Here is a 22,803-nt window from a genome sequence, read left to right as displayed (position 1 = left end):
TGTCCTCTGTTATCATATCAATAGTGTTTTTATCTGTAAACATTCATTAGTTTTGTGATGGTGAGCTGTAGCGATCAGTAATGAGGCTAATGAGGTATAATTATGATTTAATATAGACGTGTCTAGAGTGTTTTGTCCGTGCCGCGAGGACGTGCCGTTTCACATGAGCTGTGAAAGACACATTGTAACTTATTGGACTGTAGTTCTCAGGAGAGAAGTTCTAAACATGATGATGAATTATGATCAACACAGTTTAAATGCATATCTTTAAAGTGACTTTGTGCTTCCGTTGAGTCATATGGGCTATGAAATATAAAATTGCAGGAAAATGGACAATGACATCATGTGGGACATCGTAACCGACAACAAAAAAAATCATCAATCATTATCAAGCATACTTTAAGCCAAAAGTTACAAATTGCAGCTTTATAACCCACTAATGTTATGAATAAACAACAATCATACTTTCTTCACTGAGAACTAATGAAGTTCAATTCAATATGTCACTTTTGCTTTAATTTTAGTTCTCAAGTGTCTTAAATGGGATTATGTTTTTGGTTCTGGTCCATTAGTCCTTGTTTGATCTATTTTCTTGTACTGTGGCACAGCTTCGTCCTTCACAGCTCCATCAGCCCACAGTCCATATTTAGTGGGTTGCAGTAAAAGTGGTGACGTCCTGCTCGTGTGGGGCATACGGAGATACCGCCAGTGCCCCCAGGCCCTCGAGGGGCTACAGGACTCATCTGGCCCCTGGCTGGCCCCGGGGCACGGCAGCAGCTTGGTCAGCATCCAGACCCCTGGAGGTGACCCCCACCATGTCCCAGAGCCAAACCCCCACCCCGTACCTCCATAAGCGTAACTTTTTCACATGCGTGTCCTTCCTCTCACTGGATTGCGTAAAATGTGTTAGTTGAGCATCAATTGTGAATATGAGATCTCACAATCACAGTACATCACAGATGCGACTCACTATTGAGTTTGGCCTTAGCATGTTGCTAAGCTAAAACTGCTTTACTTTATTAAGCATGAAAAAACGATATTTTTAGGTTAAGATTGAATTTATAATGGAACAAAATGCGTCCTTTGCACTGCATTATGGGATTGATGTGTGTTAGAATAGATAGAATTGTTGGATTTTTTCGGGGATGCATTCACATGTATTCTGTATTGGTGTGTGTGCTTCTCTGTCGAGGCTGACTGGTTAAAGTGACTGTTCAGTCTTGTGCAAATCGCTCTTGGTTCTCGACTCTCCAAAACACATCACGGCCGGTCAGCTCATAATAGAAGCTGATAGGCTTTAATAAGAAAGAGAGATTAACCCATTAGTTCAGTGCCGTTCAGGACCCAAATCATTTATTTGGCCCAGTGACCCACAGTCAAACTGCACATTGAACTAGACAGTGTGTCTGAACAATGTAAAGGTCTACAACCCTACAGGACCTGATGCTTCATGGACTGCAGAAAAGAGCTTATGGACATCACGGACGGGTTTAACAGGAGGTTATATATTTTATAATAATAATATATTTGGAATAATTTGTAAAAATCTATTACTTGGCAGATTGAAATGGCATCTCGCTGTAACAGACTCTTAAAAAGTGACATTCTCTCATGACCCAGTCATAATGTTTTTTTTCCCTGTAACTCTTTTTGAGCTCATTTGTCATCATTTATAAGTATATGTAGATGTACGCTGTACAGATGTTTCTTTCACCCACAAGTGTTGTTACCAAAAAAGAAATGCCACGAGTAACCAAAAACATACCAAGAGTCTTGTTTAGCATCGTTTACTGAACCATGTTTGGGGTTTTACATTCCTTTTTAAACCTGTGTTACAAAAGTCAAACTATCACACGTTTCCTCAACAATCCACATCATTCAAGGTTTCTTTCCCATCAGAAGCACAACAGCTGGAGGAGGAATCACTTCCCAATGTTGAACACTTTTGGTTAGGGGTTTGCAGCCTGATCTCATTGGAACTCTTTTACAAGGAGGCTAATTCATATGAAATGCTATGAAGGAAGTTCATAAGAATTCAAAACCAACCAATAACTAAACAAACACAGATCGTATTAAAATGTACAAATCAACAAATTCATGCTATTTAGCAACCTCGTAAAATATTTATGAATTGCTGTGACATTGTGTTGTGGATTGTTCAGGTCTCCCAAAATGAGCCTGCACTGTTAAAAATGAAAAAAGGTCAATTCCAGCATTATGGATATGACATTTTGCATTATAGATGTGACATAAAAATGTTCAGATTATGTTTTTGTAACCATTATACTCAACGATTTGTTTATATTTGACTAAATCCTTGTTGATCGAGTTTAAACATCAGACAAATATAGTTTTCTATTTTAAAAAGGGGAAATGAACATGCGTTATGGATAAGACCTAAGTTTAAACACCACTCTTCTGAACAATTGCCACCCCAAAAGTAAAAAATACTTTTTCCTTAAAATAAATCCATAAAATAACACTCAAAATGTATTCTCAACCAGTCGTCTTAAATTAACTTGTTGAAATTTAGTTAAACTAACTTAAAAGTAAGAATAATTTACAGGAGCTCATATTTGAGTTGGTAGAATACGAAATTAAGTTTCCACTACTTTAACTATTTAATTACTTTGAACATAAGGGTTTACAGTGTAGAACAAAAAAAAGTTACTTTACATTCATTTTCAAGAGCTCATTTGTGAGGAATATGTACAGTTATGGATGTGACTATGGCACTTTTATCTAAAAGTAAAAGACAAAAACTTAATGAGAGTATTTGAACTACCAAATGTTGATATCTGTGCTGTTAGTATAGTACAATTTTTAATGGTAAGGTTGACATTTTCCCGGAATTGGCCAGAACTTGACAACAAATTGGCAGATGGAAAAGGTTGTAATTGAACCTTAATTTTTTATATTAATACGCCATCACTGTTTTTATGAGTCATTTTACAATTTACAACGAGTGATTACATAACGTATGCGCATGTAAGGTTCTTAAGTATTTTGTCACATTCAATGACTTGTATCACAGTGGGGCATTTTAAATCGTTACAAAAACCATTGTTGGGTGTAAGGGACTTTCTGTAATTTAATTACATTTACTTTCGATGTAATTAAACTCAATATTGTGTAATATGTGTGTGCAATAGTGGAATTGACTAAAGTCTAACTTTAAAATCTGTGCTTCAATGTATAATTCTCACAATTTTAATACTTTGGTTAGTAAATAAGAATATTTAATGTAGTTTAATATTATTTATTTGAATGAATTAAATAAGATGTTTCATGTCTATCATTGAATCACTGAAGGTTGATGTAGGATATAAAAAATAATTGATAAGTAACTAAATACTTTTTGGAGAGAGTTATTTGTAGCTATTTGAGTAACTTACTCAACAATGTCAAAAACATATTTCACAACAAAAGAAATATCACTTTGAGCATATTGAGACAAAACAACCGCACCAAACTATTTAAAGATACGTCTGTGTAAGTTGTTTTTTCGATCAAGACACCTATAACGTTTGGGACCTGTCCTGGAAACCACTCAACCACAATCGCTTTGTGATGATTTGCAGAACATTTACAAAGAAACTGATAAAATGACATCATGCCATTGGCTTTGACCTTTTATGACCTCATCAGCTCTCAGAGCTCAAGCCAGGACCTTCAAACACACCTTATGTCCATGTTCACACACATACACCCTTTGCACGTAACCCCAGAGCGTGATCGCATCCAAGCCACCGAGCAAGTGAGGGAGTGAATGAATGAATATCTTCTCTCTCCTATGCCAAGGTTGTATTTCTTCATTAGCTATTCCCAGGATGTGTGTATATGTGTGTATGGGTGTGTGTGTGTGTCCCAGAGGAGGTGGAGTAGATTAATTCTCATCAGAATGGAGAGGTGCTCAGGTGTGAATGGCAGCAGGCAGCTGGTGAGACCAGGCCACGCCACGCCTTCCTGTTTCTGTTTCTATCGAGATGTCTGCAGGCGCTCCAAACACAAATGAACAATTACCGCCATCGGAGCTTAATTCAATCACAGTTCTTTACTTTTTTTGTGCTCGCTCTTTTCTTTTGTAGCATTTGTTAACCCTCACTCATTTATTCCTCTCTGTGTCGTGTTCCCTTTGTTCTTTGCCTTCTGTATGTGAAGGTATTTCCTTGTCGTTATCATTCTTTTGTTCACGTCAGGTACTGCAGCGGTTAATTTACTCAGTCACACAACATATGCCGCAGAGCCAAACTGACAATGTTTAATCTGTGATGATGTTCGATTGCGGGGTTTTTTGGCAAGCATTTGGTGAATATTGATCGTATGTGGACACAATTTCCTCACGCTAGGGTAATATGTAACAAGAGAAATACAATGGGAGAGGTATAAACCATTGACCATAACTGCCGGTGAAACTACACCAAACTGTTTGTGCAGAACATGACATTCTTTTCCGTCTCTAAAGCCCGATTTTTACTTTTGCGTTGGACCTACGGCGTAGCCTCTATGGCGTAGACTACGTGTCGGTATTCATTTATACTTCTAGGCTGTTTTCCGCTTCAACAGGCAATGACCACTAGGGGTCAGTGTCCACATGCGTGTTGCTTGTGTAACCAAGACAAGAGCCGAAGAAGAAGCAGCTCTTTTGAGAAGCATTAGCATTGATAGCGTCCGCGTTGAGTTGATGCGTTGTCACATTTTTGGAGAGGTGCGCGTCAGGCTACGGTGTAGGGTTTGCAGCTCTGCGTTGGCTATGGTATAGGTCTAACGCAGAACCATATATTGGGCTTCAGACAGGTTCTTATAGACCACTTTGGTAAAACGTAAAGAACACTGGTCCAGAAGAACTTCCTGTTTGAGTTTTTCAACACCGCACAAACAAAGTACAACAGAACGTTTGTAACGCATCCTAATGTTAAATGAATATCGATAAGATTTATATATGTAAGAAAAAACTGAAAAAATGAAACCGATAGTGCTTGAGTTTATACAAGGGAAATGGTTAGTCAGTCAGATGCTGTAATACAACACAAGCGTTACAATGCCAGTATGAACCATTGGACCATAAAACACAATCTTACGGCAATTTGTATGTGTTGTTCTAAGTAGCTAAATTCTGTAAATTTGGACGATCTAATTTGTATGTTTTAGCATGATGTTAATATATTTGATTGCGCTTTTTGTGCAAAATCTACACCATTAAAATTCATACGATCAAACTACCTTGAAGTGAATAAAGATTTTACTTTGTTTATTGCAAAGTACAACTTGTTGGTAAAAAATGACGAAAAATAATTAGGCTGGACATAGATACACAGTTGTGGTTTATTATAATCACCATCATTTTTTATTGTTTTACTGTATTTTTAGTTTTACTGTATTTATAATAATATTCATATTTTATAATTATTAAACCTTTTTATTATTAAAATATTGATAAAGCCGCAGCTTTAATGCGAGGGAGATGTATATATGAGTGGCGTTTGATATGACCTGTCACAAGTAGATGGGCACTGTACTTACATGAGTAGAAAGTAGAAGGCTGGGGGTGTTATCAAGATGACCACTGAGTAAAATGACTTTCCTTAAAGAGACTTTGATGTGTATCAAACACACATCCATTCATTCGCAATCACTTTTTAATGTGTGGCTTGTTTGTAACGGCTGTGCCTGTGGCTAGCGGCAATAGCTTCTATATGTTACGCCTACTAGGCTAAAGATCTCATCATCTGTAGCCCATATGGAACACTGTATGGATGCCCATCTGTCATCAAAAACAAAGTTGAGACAAAAAGTGGTAATTTAGGGATAATTAAACAATACAGCACGACAAACTCTTGACTAAATGAATTGAACATTTTCACTGTAAGAGAAAAAAGTAAGCTCTTTAAGAAATGTTTCTTTTTGTTTGTACTTGATACACAGGAGGTGAAAGAGAATTTCACACTTTACCGTAGATTCAGATTTGTGCTCTAATAAAATACTATGATATCCCCTCTACGAAGCTGCTGTTAGCCCGACGTCCCTGTGGTAATGACACAGTTTTGGTTGGCGTTGGTTGTTGTTAGCTCGTAGCGCGCTACACAGTTTACAGCGCGTGTGTCCATTTCAAAGCATCGTTCTGTTAGCCTCACATTCTCTCTGCGGCCCATAAACGCGGCCCCTTAATGATGGCCAGTCAGAGTGGAGGAGGACAAAAGCAATCATTCTTTTATGGCTGGAGATTATTCTCAGGTCAAAGGTCGTGCCCTGGGGGTTCTTTAAAGTAAGTATGGAGCGTTATTCCTCCCCGTTCGGTCGTTACCGCCCCCGCTCGCCATGATGCGTAAATTGCACATTTGCGGAAGACCCCCCTGATCGCATTAATAAGTTTAAAGGGAATTTTTACATTATGTGGGCTATGCTATTAAAACCATTTGTTAGCTTTTTGCTTATTAGGACACGCCTGGCGGGAGGCCGTCTCTGAACGATTGTGTGCTATGAGCGAGAGTTGTTAAATCATAGGACACAACAGCAGGATTATCATACAAACAACAACTCTCCTTTCCACCGAGACCCATTTCAAAATCGTCCAGAGAAATTTAATTTTTGGAGTGAGAGATTTTGTTTAAGAAAGAAATTATCTTAGTTTGCCTCGTAAGAATGCTTGTTATGGCCTACCGTAGCTTAAAATATCTCCACTGCATCAACTAGGGTATCCTATCGTCTTCTCTCGGCAGAGTAACAACAGACCAGAACTAAATCTTACAATTCACAAAGAAAATGTGTTTGGTGTTTGTTTGCCCATGCAGTGCATGTGTGTCTGGATAATGTATAAGGCCGTGTTCAGACTTGACTTCTTTTTTGAAGCTCCTAGCATCTGTTTTACATTATAATCCTATGTTGTAAACCGTGTTTTCAAAAACGTCCTGTATGTTTTTTTTTAAATGCCCGTTGGAGCATAGTTTGGTATAAATGTAAGTTTAATTTTCACTTTCAACAACTTCTGGTTGCTTTTCTTGCAAGAAATTAGTCATGTGGTTTTTAAATATATGATTAGTTATTGCAAAGTTGCTCTCTGTTTATATTTCAAATAGATTTCCGTTACGCTGCCTATCTGTTTCTCTGGGGTGCCTTCGTGCACAGATGCTGCCTCAGAAGTTGCTGCCTTTGTCAACTTTTTCTTGTCAAAAAAGAAGTCAAGTCTGAACACGGCCTAAGGTGTTTCTCATATTTGTTGAGACGTTGGATTTCAGTTGTTCTGAATTGTTTTAGTGTGTTGGTTTTTGGCTAAAGAGTTCAAGAGATCAAGTCCTTCTCTCTAAGTTTGTTTGTTTGATATTTTATGTTTTATACACATATACTCACCCATAATTGTACATGTGGTTTCCATAGATGTAATGGTTTTTATATTGTACAAACCGTATATTCAATCCCCAACCCTACACCTATACTCCCCCTAAACAATTTTTTATATTTTAATTTAACATAGTATAATATAATAAAATAAAATATGAAATTAAATTTGATTAAATTATATTTTGCTGTAAAATATTTTTTTCAGGAAAGTCTAGCATCATTAGATTTTTTAGATTATTATTTTTAATTATTTTTAATTATTATTTTTTATTTTATTATATTATATTTTGTTGTAAAAGAAATTGCTCTGATTAATTAATTGTCTTTGCAAATGTGAAACCATTAATACATGTGTACAGAACCCACATAAACAAACAGCGACACACTGGTAACATGAATCCACAAGAGTGATGCCAAAACTTCTCGAGTAATAATGTCGGATGTATGTCACCACATTTGTTTTGAGTTGAACAAATATTTGATTTTACTGTGAATATCAAGTTACTATAATAATTCTTTACTTGTAGTGATTATACACCGGAGAACAAGGTTTCATTGCTATGAGAAAATATCCTATTTAGTGTTTCGCAGAAGAAAGTCGTATTCGTTTAGAGCAGCATGGGTGCATAAATGATGGCAGGATTTTTTTTTTGGGTGAACGACTTCTTTGCGAAACGTCTGGCACATCCCCTGAAGCCTGAAGAACAGGGTGGCAGTACCCTTTGATATTCCTGCCCGACACCAGAGTCTTCCTGTCTTCCAGAGCGCCCATGGGACGCGTTTTCTTCCGCTCGCCAGCGATCACAGACATGTTCCTCTTCCATTACACGGTTTCAAAGCCGAGCATGAAAGTCATAAAGTTTAATGGTGTTCTCTCAGGTACAATCACTCCCTCTTTTGAGTCCACGCTTCATTAAGTTCTACAGAGATCTGAGCGCACACGCGTGAGTGTGTATGTGTGAGCGGCAGGATTCGGGCCCATGACTGTGAGGTTGTCAGTCAGAGGAGGAGAGTAGATCTGTTTCCTCCACAGATGTTTCCAGCGAATCGTGTTCTCCAGCGGGAGATGAAGTGCTCTCATGGGTCCTGGAGCATCTTGCTGCCCTTTGGGTAATCGTGAGCTGTACTGAGCGCTCGTGTGTGCTTTATTGTGAGAGATGGTGTTTGATGAAGATCTCTGATGAAGATCTTCTGTGAAGGTTTAACATTTTTGACACCGGGTCTGGTTTCATCAAACACATCTTCCTGCAAAAGGACTTTAATGAGTTGTTTTAAGAAGAGACATTGGCATTTTATCTGGCTTTCAGGTCTTTGAGAATTATTGGGCCAAGGATATTTTTTTTTGTAATTGATCCCAACAATATCTAGTTTTTTGTTTTGTTCTTTGTTTTGTCTTTCTTTCGTTACGTTACGTTACGTTACGTTTCGTTTTGTTTTAGTTTCGTTTTGTTAAGTTTGGTTTCGTTTCGCGTTTCCTGTTTTGTTTTGTTTTTTGTTTTGTTTTCTGTATCGTTTTGTTTTGTTTCGTGTTTAGTTTCCCGTTTCGTTTTGTGCATCGTTTTGTGTTTCGTTTTGCGTTTCTTTTCCGGTTTCGTTTTGTGTATCGTTTTGTGTTTCGTTTTATGTTACGTTACGTTACGTTTCATTTTGTTTTAGTTTCGTTTTGTTAAGTTTGGTTTCGTTTCGCGTTTCCTGTTTTGTTTTGTTTTGTTTTCTGTATCGTTTTGTTTTGTTTCGTGTTTAGTTTCCCGTTTCGTTTTGTGCATCGTTTTGTGTTTCGTTTTGCGTTTCTTTTCCGGTTTCGTTTTGTGTATCGTTTTGTGTTTCGTTTTATGTTACGTTACGTTACGTTTCGTTTTAGTTTCGTTTTGTTAAGTTTGGTTTCGTTTTGCGTTTCCTGTTTTGTTTTGTTTTTTGTTTTGTTTTCTGTATCGTTTTGTTTTGTTTCGTGTTTAGTTTCCCGTTTCGTTTTGTGCATCGTTTTGTGTTTCGTTTTGCGTTTCTTTTCCGGTTTCGTTTTGTGTATCGTTTTGTGTTTCGTTTTATGTTACGTTACGTTTCGTTTTGTTTTAGTTTCGTTTTGTTAAGTTTGGTTTCGTTTCGCGTTTCCTGTTTTGTTTTGTTTTTTGTTTTTTGTTTTGTTTTCTGTATCGTTTTGTTTTGTTTCGTGTTTAGTTTCCCGTTTCGTTTTGTGCATCGTTTTGTGTTTCGTTTTGCGTTTCTTTTCCGGTTTCGTTTTGTGTATCGTTTTGTGTATCGTTTTGTGTTTCGTTTTATGTTACGTTACGTTTCGGTTTGTTTTAGTTTCGTTTTGTTTAGTTTGGTTTCGTTTCGTGATTCCTGTTTCGTTTCGTTTTGTTATGTTTTGTTTTGTTTTGTTTCGTTTCGTGTTTCGTTTCCTATTTCGTTTCATGTTATGTTTTGTGTTTCATCTTGTTTTGTTTCGATTTGTTTCATTCCTCGTTTTGTTTTGTTTCCAGTTTCCTTTAGTTTCGTTTGGTTTCATTTCCTTTTTTGATGATCCTGACAATCTTTCCTCTTAATCTTTATTGTAGTTGGGATGTAGACTCCGTAATTCTTTTTTAATTTAAAGCCATTTAATAAATCTTTGTAGTTATAGTTATATAGTTATATACAAATGGCAACGAACACCAACAAACTCTGATATTCACAAAAGACAACAGACTCTAACAAATGCCAGCAAACACAAACATTCTAAATTCTTATTGACATTGAACCAACAAACGGCAAAACACTAATTCACACTAATCTTACAAACACCTTAGGTCAGCCAATGGGCCTTACTGGAGTACTTCTCTTTAAAATAAACCCCGTTGACTTTCCATAGTAATTTTTATTCCAACTATGGAAAGTCAATAGGGGCTTATTTTCAAAGTGAACTATTACTTTAACTGCTGTAGAATATCATTTATTATTTATTATTCACATGTATTACACGTTGGGCTTTCTTGAAATCTCAATGAGAATTTAGAATGTTGCCGTTTGGTGACGTTTGTTGGTTTTGTAGTTTGTTTGTGCTTGTAAGATCAGTGTGAATTAGCCGTTAGACATCAAGCTAGTAATTGTCAAATAATGAGAACAAGGATTTATTTATATATAAAATAAAAAAGGAACTGCTCGTCCTTTTGTGTTTAAAATGTCAGTAACCACAACCCCATCTCCACAGTGCCGGTTAAGCACCTGCGTGTTTCAAATAGAATCATATGGTGTAACAGTGGCCCCTGTTCATTTCCCATGATCCTCTGCGTTTCCACTGATGCACGCTGCAGCGTTCCGCGCAGTACCTGAAGGGAAATATGAAGTGTACTTTTTTTAATGTCATAGAGAAGACTCATTAAAGCAGGGCATAACAATTCCTCCATTAATTTTCCAGCAACCAGTTTTTAATTAATAGTGCAGGCAGTGTTAAATATGGAGTACACAAATTGCCCGTGGGCTTCGTAATTAATTCTAATGGAAGAAATTAAAAATTGGTGGGGTGGATTCAGATTATTTCGCCGTACGGTCGTGGTTTCAGGACCACTGAAGCGACTCTGTCAAAGAAAAAGATCTTTGCAGAAATCTCTGACCTTTCTCTTGCTGATGGATGGATGTTTGGTCAGACTGACCTTGCAAGAGATTTGATGGGATGATTGAGTGTTTGAAAATTTTGTTCAATTTGAATTTGTTTCTTTTTACATAAATGTTATTTTATTTATTTATAAGTAAATTATTTTAGTTTTATTTAGCACTATTGTTTAGTTGATTGATATTTTTTACATATTTTTGATACATTTGCACACTTGTTATTCTTCTTTGTATTAGTTGTAGTTGCGTAGTTTTCATTGTACGGTGCTAAAATTTGTACATAACATAAACATAAATTGACTTTTTTAATGACTAATAGCACACTACAAAAAAAGAATGAAGAAATAAAAAAATATGCACTTAACCTGGGTTCACACTAAACGCGAACAAATACTTTCCATGCTCTTCATTACTTAAAAAATATAACGTATAATTAAAAAAAAATATTACAAACCTTAGTTTCTTATTTTCGCGTGAGTGACACGATCTGACAAATATTTTCAACTTTCGCGGACGATGAGAATTACGCTCTTATACGCGTCTTTGCATTGACTTTGATGTAATTTACTTGCGCAAATAGCTTAATTCACGTTTGGTGTGAACCCTGCATTAGTGTGTGATAATATGTTACATTTCAAATTGTTCTGTTTCATATATATATATATATATATATATATATATACTGTATATATACAGTATAGATAATATACTTATATTTGCATTTCTTTTTTCACCTTTAGTAGTTCACATTGTTATGGGGAGTTGTCTTGGTTGACTAAATGCACTTCAATAGAGAATTGACTACATTTATCTTGCGATACAGTTTGAAAAAGGTTAAACTTCTACTGTATCTGTATTTGAGTGATTTGAGTGTTTTCATCCTCTTTTTCTGAAGGCCCCTGCACATTCTGGTGTGTAATGCAGCCGTTTGCACGCAGCCGTGGAGTCGGACTGAGGACGGCCTTGAATCCACCTTTCAGATCTGTCACCTGGGTCATTTCTACCTGGTTCAGCTCCTGCAGGATGTCTTGCGGTGCTCTGCTCCTGCTCGGGTGGTGATGGTCTCCTCGGAGTCTCACAGGTGAGACGTTCTAATATTTTCGGTGATGTCCCTCTGACCTGACCTCTGATCCTTCAAATCACAGCTTCACATTTAATCTGAGGCTTACACACGATGCCATGTGATGCTTTTTACAATAATGGCAGGAGATTTGGCAGGCCTCCATGCACGCATTAGTTCAGTCCAGTTTCTTGTAGTCAGATGCACAGGTTTCTATCTATTCAGAAATAGGTTTGTTTCTATAGAAGTTCATCATTTAAAACATTAGTGATCCGCTTCAAAATAATTCTCTTCTGTAGTGCATGAAAGGTTGTGAAAAGCATTTGCAAATTTGCTAACATTTCTGAGGCTTTCTGCTGTTTCAGAAGCTAAAAAAACAACATGAAAGAGATACATATGATTTCTCCACTATAGACTGTTTCATCAGACATGCGCGTCTGACCCACGTTAACTTGGGGTTTGTGTTTGGCTAGTATCTAATAATATAAGTATTTATATTTAATATATTTTAATATAAATTTGAAATAATATTTAACCGTACAATAATTGTGTTAAATAAACGACTTGTAAAATTTTGTTGCATGTTCATTTTATTAAATAAACAATTTATTGAAGTCCTGTAGTTCGGTGGCATTTAAAGAAACCGTATGGTACATAGACATCTAGCGGTTGAGCTTGGTATTGCAGTCTAAATTCAAAATATTGGAGAGACAAGTTTAACCAAATAACGTTTCTTCTTGGTTTCTTTTGAATGTTATCAGAAATAATCTACAGTCTCTCTATTGTTTGTGAATGTGTACAGGAAGTTCCGTTGGGGTCACAAAAGTGCGCAAGCATAGTAACGTTTGTTTATGTTGTTAAGACGAAACCGTTTATATAAAAAAAATGCAATCGTGTGGAAATTATTCATTTTGGGGTAAACTATCCCTTTAAACACATTTTCCAGTGGGAGAGTTGAGGGTCCATTAGATTAACTGGCCCTCGGTGCCATTGGAATAATAAGATGTCTCATTTGCTCTCCCCAAACAGTCAAATCACTTCCTTGTTATCACAATAATCTCCGCCGGATGCAGCAAACTCCTCTGTTTAAGTCTACAGTTATTTCTTTTCTCTTTATTATCTTCCTCTACTACACCTGATCATTTTCAATGTCCACACCTTACATCCACATCTCTGTCAGTGCCTTTAATATTGTGGCCTTTTGAGCTCACCGTCTGACCTCTGACCCGGGAAAGAGATTATGTTTCCCAAAGCCTTAACCACAGAATTAAACCTTGACACCCCAGACGAGCCACCACAAAACTCTAAGGGAAGGTGAGAGAAATTGAGGACGGAAAAATAAAACCAACAGGGACGTTTTATCAGTGTTATAGCACTGGGGCTTAAGTGACAGAACAGATGGGTGATGGTATTTGCCTCACGACTCCAAACAAGGCGGCCACTGATATCTAGACAGAAAACCAACGTCTGAAACCTCACACTGGATAGAGTCACGCTTTCATACTTCAGTCTCTTCAAAGCAGAATACTGGAGTCATTAAATACCAGGGTAACTGACCTTTTCATGCCTCGACTCTGAAAATAGAGTTTTTCACCTCTGCCGGGAAGGCTGTGTAGATTATCTAAGACACGAGATGATGACAAGGTCAACATGTGCTACTGTGAGGATGGATGTGTGGATGACATGAGGGTGAATAAATGTTGATCGAAATTCAATTTCTGGTGAAACTATTAAAAAAGCAAATCTACACTGTAAAAAAACATATTTTACAAAATATTAATCGTTTTTTTTTACAGATTTTTGACATATGGTGTTCAAAACAACCTGTTATTGTAAGCAATTTTACTGCAGATTTTACATATGTTTTCGAAATACTGTCAAAGACCAGAAACTGTCAAATTACAGAAACATAAATAAAAAACAGGAAAAAATGTCATTTTTTCACCATCTCTGTTTTAAAGATAAAATTGAAGTTTATTTATCGTGGGTTGAAGTTAAATGACACATTTCCAGCAAAATCAATCTCAACAGCTCAATTTTTATTTTAATATTATATACTTACAGTTTTAATTTACCGTAATCCAGGTTAAGGTGATCAGTTTTTGTATATTTTTGTATCAATAATTTTGAAAAAAAAATCTATTTTATCAATACAAATATAGACTATAACTTTAATGATAATTGGGTAGATTTTCAGCTGCACAAAACCAACAACCACCTTTGGCTATTCTCATGCTATAACACTATTATCATTGTTTTCAGAGAATGAACTAATTTCCCGTTCTCACGCAGTTCACACCTTTAGCGTGAGCGCTACGCCCCCGACAGAAGACGCCTGCAGATGTTGTTGTTTACCCAAGCAGAGTTGTAAGGTGTCAAACGGCACACGAGACTGTCATACAGGGAACGTGACGTTTTGATTGGCTGTTATGTAAAGCGCATAATTAAGAGGTAAACGTCGAGCACGATTGTGGGCGCAGAAGCGCACTAGGGGAGGGACAGTTTATTGAGCTGAAGTTTCTTGGGACTGTTTACATACGCACAAGGACACGTCAGGAAAATACAACACCTCGCGTTCAGGGCGCTTGTCAAACATCTGGCGTTTAACAGCTTAGTCAGAGCCAATTAAAGAACATCATGTTGGGGCTTTGATGTGCATTAAAGCAGGCCTAGACTGCCAAAGCTCATGTAGTTCATTTCTCCATCGGCTCACATTTCTTAAGGTGATTTCTAAACTTGAACTTTGTTCTTATAGTTACCAGTTGTGAAATCAGACTTTGAAAGAGAAAATTCATCTCAATATTCAATTTGTGCCATCATTTTTTCACCCACAAATGATACAAAAGCTGTAAATGACTCGTGCCTCAGTGAATCACAGAAGAAGATATTTTGAGAAATATCTCTGTGGTTTGTTGCCCATACAATGGTAGTCAAAAATCTTTTAGAGGTTTGGAATGAATCAATGTTAATAAAGAAAACCATTTGAATTTTTGGGTGAACTATCCCTTTAAGATCAAAGTGAATGGTAAATTGGTCATATTTACTTAATTGCATAATTTTTTCTGGTCTTATTAGGCTTCATACAATCTTTTTGGTTGAAAGACCCAACTAGTTATTTTTCTTCATCAGATTTTCCGTCTCAAACTGAAAGTTTACATTTCAGATATCTGAAGTAGTTTGCTTCCAAACTAATTTCCAACCAACAAAATACAAATTGTACATTATATATGTAAGGCTATTAAGGATCAGTAAGAAGTAATGTTTCTTACTTTTCGATAGATAATTATACACTATTTTCTCTAATCTCTTTCTTGTATTATCTTTGATGTTCCTGAAGGTTCACAGATCTGGTGAACTCGTGTGGGAAGGTGGACCTGAATCTCCTCTCGCCTCCTCAGAAGGAGTACTGGTCAATGCTGTCCTACAACCGTGCCAAACTCTGCAACATCCTCTTCTCCAACGAGCTCAACCGCCGCATGTCTCCCCACGGCGTCATCTGTAACGCAGTGCATCCTGGGAATATGATGTACACCTCCATCCACCGCAGCTGGTGGCTCATGACGATTCTCTTCACCCTTGCCCGACCCTTCACAAAGTCCATGGTAGGAACAGATTTCAATTTTTTCACCTGCTGTGGTTTGACGGTCTAGCACGAGGTGTAAATGAAGAATTATTTATTTGTATTCATTTTTAACCGTATAAAGGAAAAGCCCCGGGCTACACAGATAACATTGTAATTCAGATACAATATAATGGCTAAATAAAAATACAAATAAAAAATAAATAGTCTGTTTTAAAATAGTTCTTTAATTTATTTGTAGCCCAAAAAAGTTTCATTCGTGCTTTGATTCTTGAACAGGAATGGCCTGTAGTTTGTGTGTGCGTGTCCCTTTCCACGTGTGTGTGTAACGCGGCTCGTGTACCCCAGCGCTGCATAAATTAGACGGGCAGATTTTCCTGTAGGCAACACTCTGCTGTTTTAGCCCGAAGAGGACAGTCATATACACTTACAGAGACAAACTATAAAATTCAACATCCTCATAAATCATAAAGTATCTGCCTGTCTCGCACCTGCGGCCCTTCCTTCCGCCTCTGATATGCTTTAGGCCACACAATGCATTTGATGTATTCTTTGTTTTAATTTTTTTTTAAGTTCTCAAGGCAGGATTTGAGGTAGTGTGCTCAGTATTTCAACCCGGCTCATCATCACCTGATTATAAATAGATGGGGATGAATATATGCAGTTATAACTCAAATCCCTCATATCTGCCGCTGTCAGTTTTATTTGATGGACGTCTGTGTGCAACAGGGCGTTTGGTTAGATTTTACGATTCTCATTCTTTGGCAGGACCTTACATCATGCAATGCAAATATATATCGTGTTTAGGAATAAACATTTAATGCAGATTTGCAAGATATAATAAGACATTCAAAGTAAAAGAAATCTAGATGGAAAGCACAATTCATAATGCAAATACATGCATGTCATCAGTAACAGAAACATTGTAACTATATTCATCATTTGGGGATTTTAATTGTATTTATTTATATATACTGTATTATTTTTTTATATTTATGATTCTCTTTTAATGTGAACATCCTTGTTTCTCTCTCCTGAACCTTCTCAAGTATTAGTGACTTGAACACAAACCGGAGCTGTTATTTTATTTATTGGTTATGAGACTCTGAAGATGCTATCGTTTTAATTGCTTGCAGTCTCATATGGGATTGTGGGTAATTGTTCAAGGTTGCACAGCTCTGCATAATGTTGACAGGAAGAACCTCAAACAATATTACAACCAAGCGCAGTAAAACGTCTTTGTCTTCCTCAAGAAGCTATAGGTGATTTATAACTGCGCAAATCTAGAATAATGCCTCTTATTTTTGCTGTTTAACAGCATCTAAATGTGGGACACCCTCTTTTAGTTTAGTGTTTCTGAAGGTGGAGAGGTTTCAAACATCTGGGTGCTTTATTTTGGTGTGAGGAAACCAAATATGGTATTGGGGCAATAATAATTATAATAAACCATAATAATATTATTAGCGATAACAAAAGCTATACTACTACTACTACTACTACTAATAATAATAATAAGCAATAATAATAGTTATAAACAATAATACTAACAACAACAACATGTTAAGTTGTATGGATTTAATTTAATATTACTTTTTTAGTCTTTATATAGAACATAATATATATATATATATATATATATATATATATATATATATATATATATATATATATATATATATATATATATGATGAAAAAAAGAGTATGTTGCAGTTCATATTCATTCATTTAACTGAATATATCCAATGATCTTGTAATTTTTTAGATAATTTTTCCATTTTGCTGACTTGGTTGAAATGACTGGCGAGGCGTGAATCTCTGATAGATAGAATGCTTTCATTCACATGACTGTCCCCTAATCATAATCTGTATATCAAATATATTATGCCATGTCTCTCTCTCTCTCTCTCTCTCTCTCTCTCTCTCTCTCTCTCTTTGAGTGTGTGTGTGTGTGTGTCTCTGGCCTGCAGTTGTACATTAGGGCCAGGCTGATGTGTTTAGCTTTGATAAGGGTGTAGTAATTTTCTCTTCATGATTATAAAATGGTCTCTTTATAGTATTTGATGGGGTGGAATAACAGTAGTGATGTTCTCTGATAAACAGACGTCTGCGAGTGTGAGAATCTGCATCTCTTAATGTGCAAAAGGACAGAATTTATGCCTTATATTTATACGAAGCAAAAGGGAAATGAATGAACTTCACTATTCATCTTAATTAAATAATGGATTATTTTATGTATGACATTTGTTTCGAAGCATTCAAAAAAACATTTTTTTTTAACCAAAAATAAAACGTCGCCATTGTCACCAGTATCAAGCATGGACTCTTCAGTTTGACCGATTAGCACCAAACAATTTTGAAGACAACGTGATGCAGTTCTGTGGGAAATTTTCTTTGCATGTGTTTTATTATTTTAATACATGCCATTTAATAATATTTTACCGGTGAAAAGGATTAAGGTTTATCAGCCATAAATTAAAATAAGGTAATAATGATGCTCACAAATAAAACTGAGCTGAGCACAGATTCTACAGACAGGTTGTTAACAGTGATTTTTTTACAAAAATACTTTTTATTTTCCTCTTAACCTAACGCATGCTGATCTGATGTTTTGGTCAATGTCGAGTGAGGTCATTGATTCTTCTGTGTTTTTTTTTTACGTGAAGTACTGTACATCCCAGACGCCCCTGTAACCTTTTCATTTGCGTAGTCAAACAGCTGTTTTAGCATGTTTGGTTTGACATTTCTAAGACGGCTGGGTATTGTGGCATCTAATAGCTGCTTGATGCTTTGGGACACGAGGCTGCTGGGAAAATCACAGCCTCCCAATCGCCTCCTCCCCCCCTCACGCCCCCCCTCATCACAATCGCTTCATTGGGATCCGGTCCAACTGCGCGCTTTCAGCAGTTTAGCGCAATTATTTTCCTCGGGATTCAGCCCCGGGCGCTCCGCTACCTTTTTACATATGCAGGGGCTGAACTTTTGACCACGGCCCGCTAGTCGTACATTAGCCGGCGGTTTGCTCTAAAAGGGAGACTTTAACAAGTTCCTCTGTGCATTGGCAACTGTCTCGCCTCTCGCCTGCGAGATAATTTAACCGGCCTGCTGAGAGACCGCTGCCAGAGCTTCCTTATGGGAGCCTAAATCTCTCTCGCTCTCGGTCCCCTTGTAAGCCGAGTAAAAGAAGGAGATGCCGGTGATGGATCTTTCCTGGCGCTCGGCTAACGAGAGCTCTGCTTCTATTAGTACACTACAGAGGCATTACCCGCTCTCTCTCGCTCTTCTTTAATGAAGTCTCGTCACCCCGAGCGGCTCAGATTTATCCCACCGCTGTCGCACTGCGATGAGCCCTGTCGGCGTGCTGAGCGTCCCCCGGTAACCGGTTGTAAGGTCAGGCGTTGTTATCTGCCGGTACACAGTTCCTATCACGGCGGCGGCTCAACCGGGGCTGACAGGCGTTCAGCGGAGCGGGGCAGAGGTCTACACCCAGAGCCCCATCCGCTGCGGCGGGACACAATGAGCTGCCAGCAGCCCTAATAGGCTCATAATTGGTGATTAGGACCCGCAGGTTGAACGGAGAACGGGTTCACTCAGCCTTCCAGAACGCTGGCGTCTCCCGTGCCGTCTCGGGTTCTACTAGAGTGCTCTGCCTGGAAGGATCTACTTATATATCCAATACATCAGAGCGGGTGATGTCCAAACTGGCCCTTCTGTGGACGATGCCATGCCCTCTTTGGTCTCCCTTCACATTTAAGTTTTGGCTTTTAAAGTATCTGGATTGTGTTGCATAACTGGCTTGAGTTGTTTAAGGGAGGTAACAACTCGGAAAGAGGAGGAGATCGGAAAGTGGTTCTCCTTTTGGCTCATATGTGGGGTTTACTACCAAATGTCCACGGGTCCGCTTTTGCACCACTTATGTGGTGTCCTCACGTGATGTAAACCCCGGCCAAAAATGCTTCTAACCCATGGTTGGGTAAAATGTAGACAAAGCCAACCATTGGGTTTAATGATCTTATGTTGGGTTGTGTGGTCAGTTATGGACATCATCTAGGTTCATTTAACCCAACAGTTGGATTTGTTCATATTTTGCTCAACAATGGGTTTTTTAGACCACGGTGACTTTAGGATCCAAGGATATGGAACCAAGTTCAGCAACCCCCCCCAAAATAATGTATTGACATTCAAATGCACCCGTTCAGCCCTTCTGCGGTAAAATTGGATCGACCGTGCAGACAGCAGATTTAAAACATAGACTGTGTGAACTTTGCATGTAAACAGTGTAACGCCTTGTCCTGCATTAGACTAGAATACACTTTATTCTTTAATCTGATTGGCTTGATATTACTTCACCCCCCCTCCCACCATCCCCCCTGTTACCCATTATGAGCCTAGAAGACAATCTCAGACCTAAAAGCACGCAATCCTATTTGCTTGTATTGACATGTGTGTCTCAACTCAATCCTATCACCAGGATTATAGTCTACAAAGACACATCATTTCATTAAAATAAAGTGTCGGCCTACAGGCAACCGCACACGTACACGCTTGCGCCTCTTCGGAGGGAGCTACTCGCTGTGCTGGAAGAAACCGAGCCAGTAGTTTATTGCTTGATCAGCTGATGTGGCCAGGAAGGTGTCGGAATCGATAAAGGACCAATCAGAGTCGAGCAGGCAGCGTTCGGGCGAGCCCGGCAGCTGTCATGTCGCTCTCGTTTGACCCCCAGTCAAAGTCACACAGCGGCCCATCCATCTGAGCACAAGGAGCTAATGCCAAGTTCATCTAAAGACCATCAGATCTCCAGATCACATCCAATGTGAATGCTCGTGAAAAGAGACGATGGCTTCCATTGACTCACAGGGAGAACGATTCCGCCTCATTCTAGAAGATTCTGGTGCTTTGAGTAGTGATGGGACAGACATCTGAAAGCAACAGCATTATTTTGTCATATTGGATCTCTTTTGATGATAATTGTGTGTACTTATTTGCATATCGCTGCTGTTTTTTTTTTGAGACCTTGCATCTCCATATTTCATGAATTTTACATTTTGACATATATCATAATTGTTGTTAAGCAGCCTTCATGCTTGTTAATGGGTTGTGCAAGTATCTAACCAATCAAAAGGATTAAAAAAGTTCTCGTCAACTTTGACTACACAGTATTTAATCGTTTATGAAGTACAGTGTTTGATCCATTTCCTGAAAAATAGTCAATTTAGACATCCAAGGTTCAGAGAGGCAGCAAAGATTCACAACATGTGTGTAAGCATTTACACTGTACATATATTGATACCTCATCCTATTGTTGATGATTTATTCATAAACTTCTAAATAAAGTTTACATACTTAATTATTATTCACGTTTTTTGGTATAAAACATTTGTTTGCAGGTTTTATACACAAATACAAATAATAACAAAGCAATTATAATAATATTAATAATAATAAAAGTGTCTTTTTTTCAGGATGTAGTGGCCAGAAGATAAAAAATGCTGTGTTCAATGAAAAAACAAAGCGTATCGTTTTTTTATCTAAGATGTCAATATTTAGTGATTTAAATATGCACATGAGGTCTGTCTGAGGTTTATATAGTTTTATTTCTTTTAAAGCATGATTTCATCAGTTAACTTTCGCTTTAAGAATCTTCACATCCATAACGGTCAACATTCCTCATAAATGATTACATGAATTTAAATATAACTTTTGTTTACGAAGAGTCACCCCTTCTCCATTTGTTGGATGTTATTTTTTCTGCTTTGTGCATTTTAATTCACAGAAATCCTACAAGTATGCTGTCTCTCAAAAACATGTTTTTTTTTTGCACATCCAAATGTATTTTTGAAGACATTTTTCTAATCTTTAATGTATAACTTGATATTGTCTGACATCTAGACTCAATTAACTGGGGTTTAGAGATGATACAAATATCAATAATTGGATAATAAATACATTGTCTGAGACTTTATATTTCAGGAGTGTAAGTGTCACAACCATAACGCTGGTATTGCTCTTTTACTGTTTGTCTGTAAATTGGAAACTTGTAAATACAAAAATAATATGAGCTCATCCTAAGATTATCATGAGCCGGATTCAAACCTGACACAGCTCAGTGTTTCAGAGTATAATGTGTGAACCCCTAGGCCTCAGCTTTGACGATCAAGACAGACATATTATTTAATAATATATATTATTTAATATTATTAAATAACCATATTTAGCTTTCTGGAACAAACGTGTCATTTAGATCGCAAACCTGGCAAATGATTTCTCCAACCCCTCCCTCGTATGTCCTCGCGATACCAGAATTCCCGACTGCTTTCCCTAAAATCCAGCTTCCTGATCAAACGAGGCCTGCTTTTCATGACGTGCCGCTGATGGACTATTTTTCAAATTGATTTCAAAAATGTACGTAAGCAGTTGATCTCCCACCCTAGATTACCTATTGATTTTTAATATGAAAAGCTCATTATACAAACAGTAACTGCAACACCAAAAGCTAGCCAACCTTTGCATAAATCCTTTAATTGAATTCCCAGAGCCCGTGGTTCTACATTTTTTAATTAAATCCATTTCTTTTCCTTTTTTCCCCTCTTTCTTCTGTAAGTGTTGGTGTTTAATTTGCATGCTGTGAAGTGGGTCCTGTCCTAGATAAAGTGCCATTGATCCTTATTAAACCTCACCTCTAGGCCTGCTGAAAACCAACTGGGAAAATTAAATGTGTTCATGGTGCATACACTTATTCCCTGCATGATCGGATTAGAGAGGGAGGGAACGGAAAGGAGCGCATGCGAAAGAAAGCGGAGGATGGCGAACGGAAAAGAAAACCAAGAGAAAGAAAGATATTGAGGCAGAAAGAGAGAGAATTATTATTGATTTGGCAAACATTATTACATTATGTTTCTTCAACCGTCCCACAGAGACACATTAGGCCTGGAATGAAATTCCGAGCAGTTTCATCTCAAATCCAGCTGCGTATATTGTGTTCATCATTGATCATCCAAGAGCTCACGGATGACTTTATCAGTGCCGCCGTTCGTTTTGCTAATTGCCGTTTGCGTGCCGTAGGTTTGCCGCTGGTTTATTTAGTTTGTAATGATCGTCTGGGTTCTTAACGAGAGGCCACGACCTTCAGCGACCCCTCCGCTTTCACCACTGCTTATTAAATATCTATGAAAGGGTTCACCTCATAACCAGAGAGGGTAATTGTTGATGAGAAATTATTTGACGAAATGAGGCTGATAA

At 37.6% G+C, this 22,803-nt stretch overlaps 1 protein-coding gene across 1 annotated transcript in view; it reads left to right on the top strand.

The window, feature by feature from the left end:
• The window catches only part of wwox (WW domain containing oxidoreductase), a 193,158-nt gene that overhangs the window by 52,426 nt on the left and 117,929 nt on the right, over positions 1-22,803 (top strand). The window contains exons 7-8 of the mRNA XM_056739610.1: positions 11,822-12,007; positions 15,324-15,588. Coding sequence (XP_056595588.1) covers positions 11,822-12,007; positions 15,324-15,588 — 451 coding nt within the window. The remainder of the gene's footprint in view (positions 1-11,821; positions 12,008-15,323; positions 15,589-22,803) is intronic.

The sequence above is a fragment of the Triplophysa dalaica genome, chromosome 24, assembly GCF_015846415.1.
Source record: "Triplophysa dalaica isolate WHDGS20190420 chromosome 24, ASM1584641v1, whole genome shotgun sequence".
NCBI classification, from domain to species: domain Eukaryota; kingdom Metazoa; phylum Chordata; class Actinopteri; order Cypriniformes; family Nemacheilidae; genus Triplophysa; species Triplophysa dalaica.
Note: the sequence above shows the minus strand (reverse complement) of the source record. Positions and strands in the feature narration are given on the sequence as shown.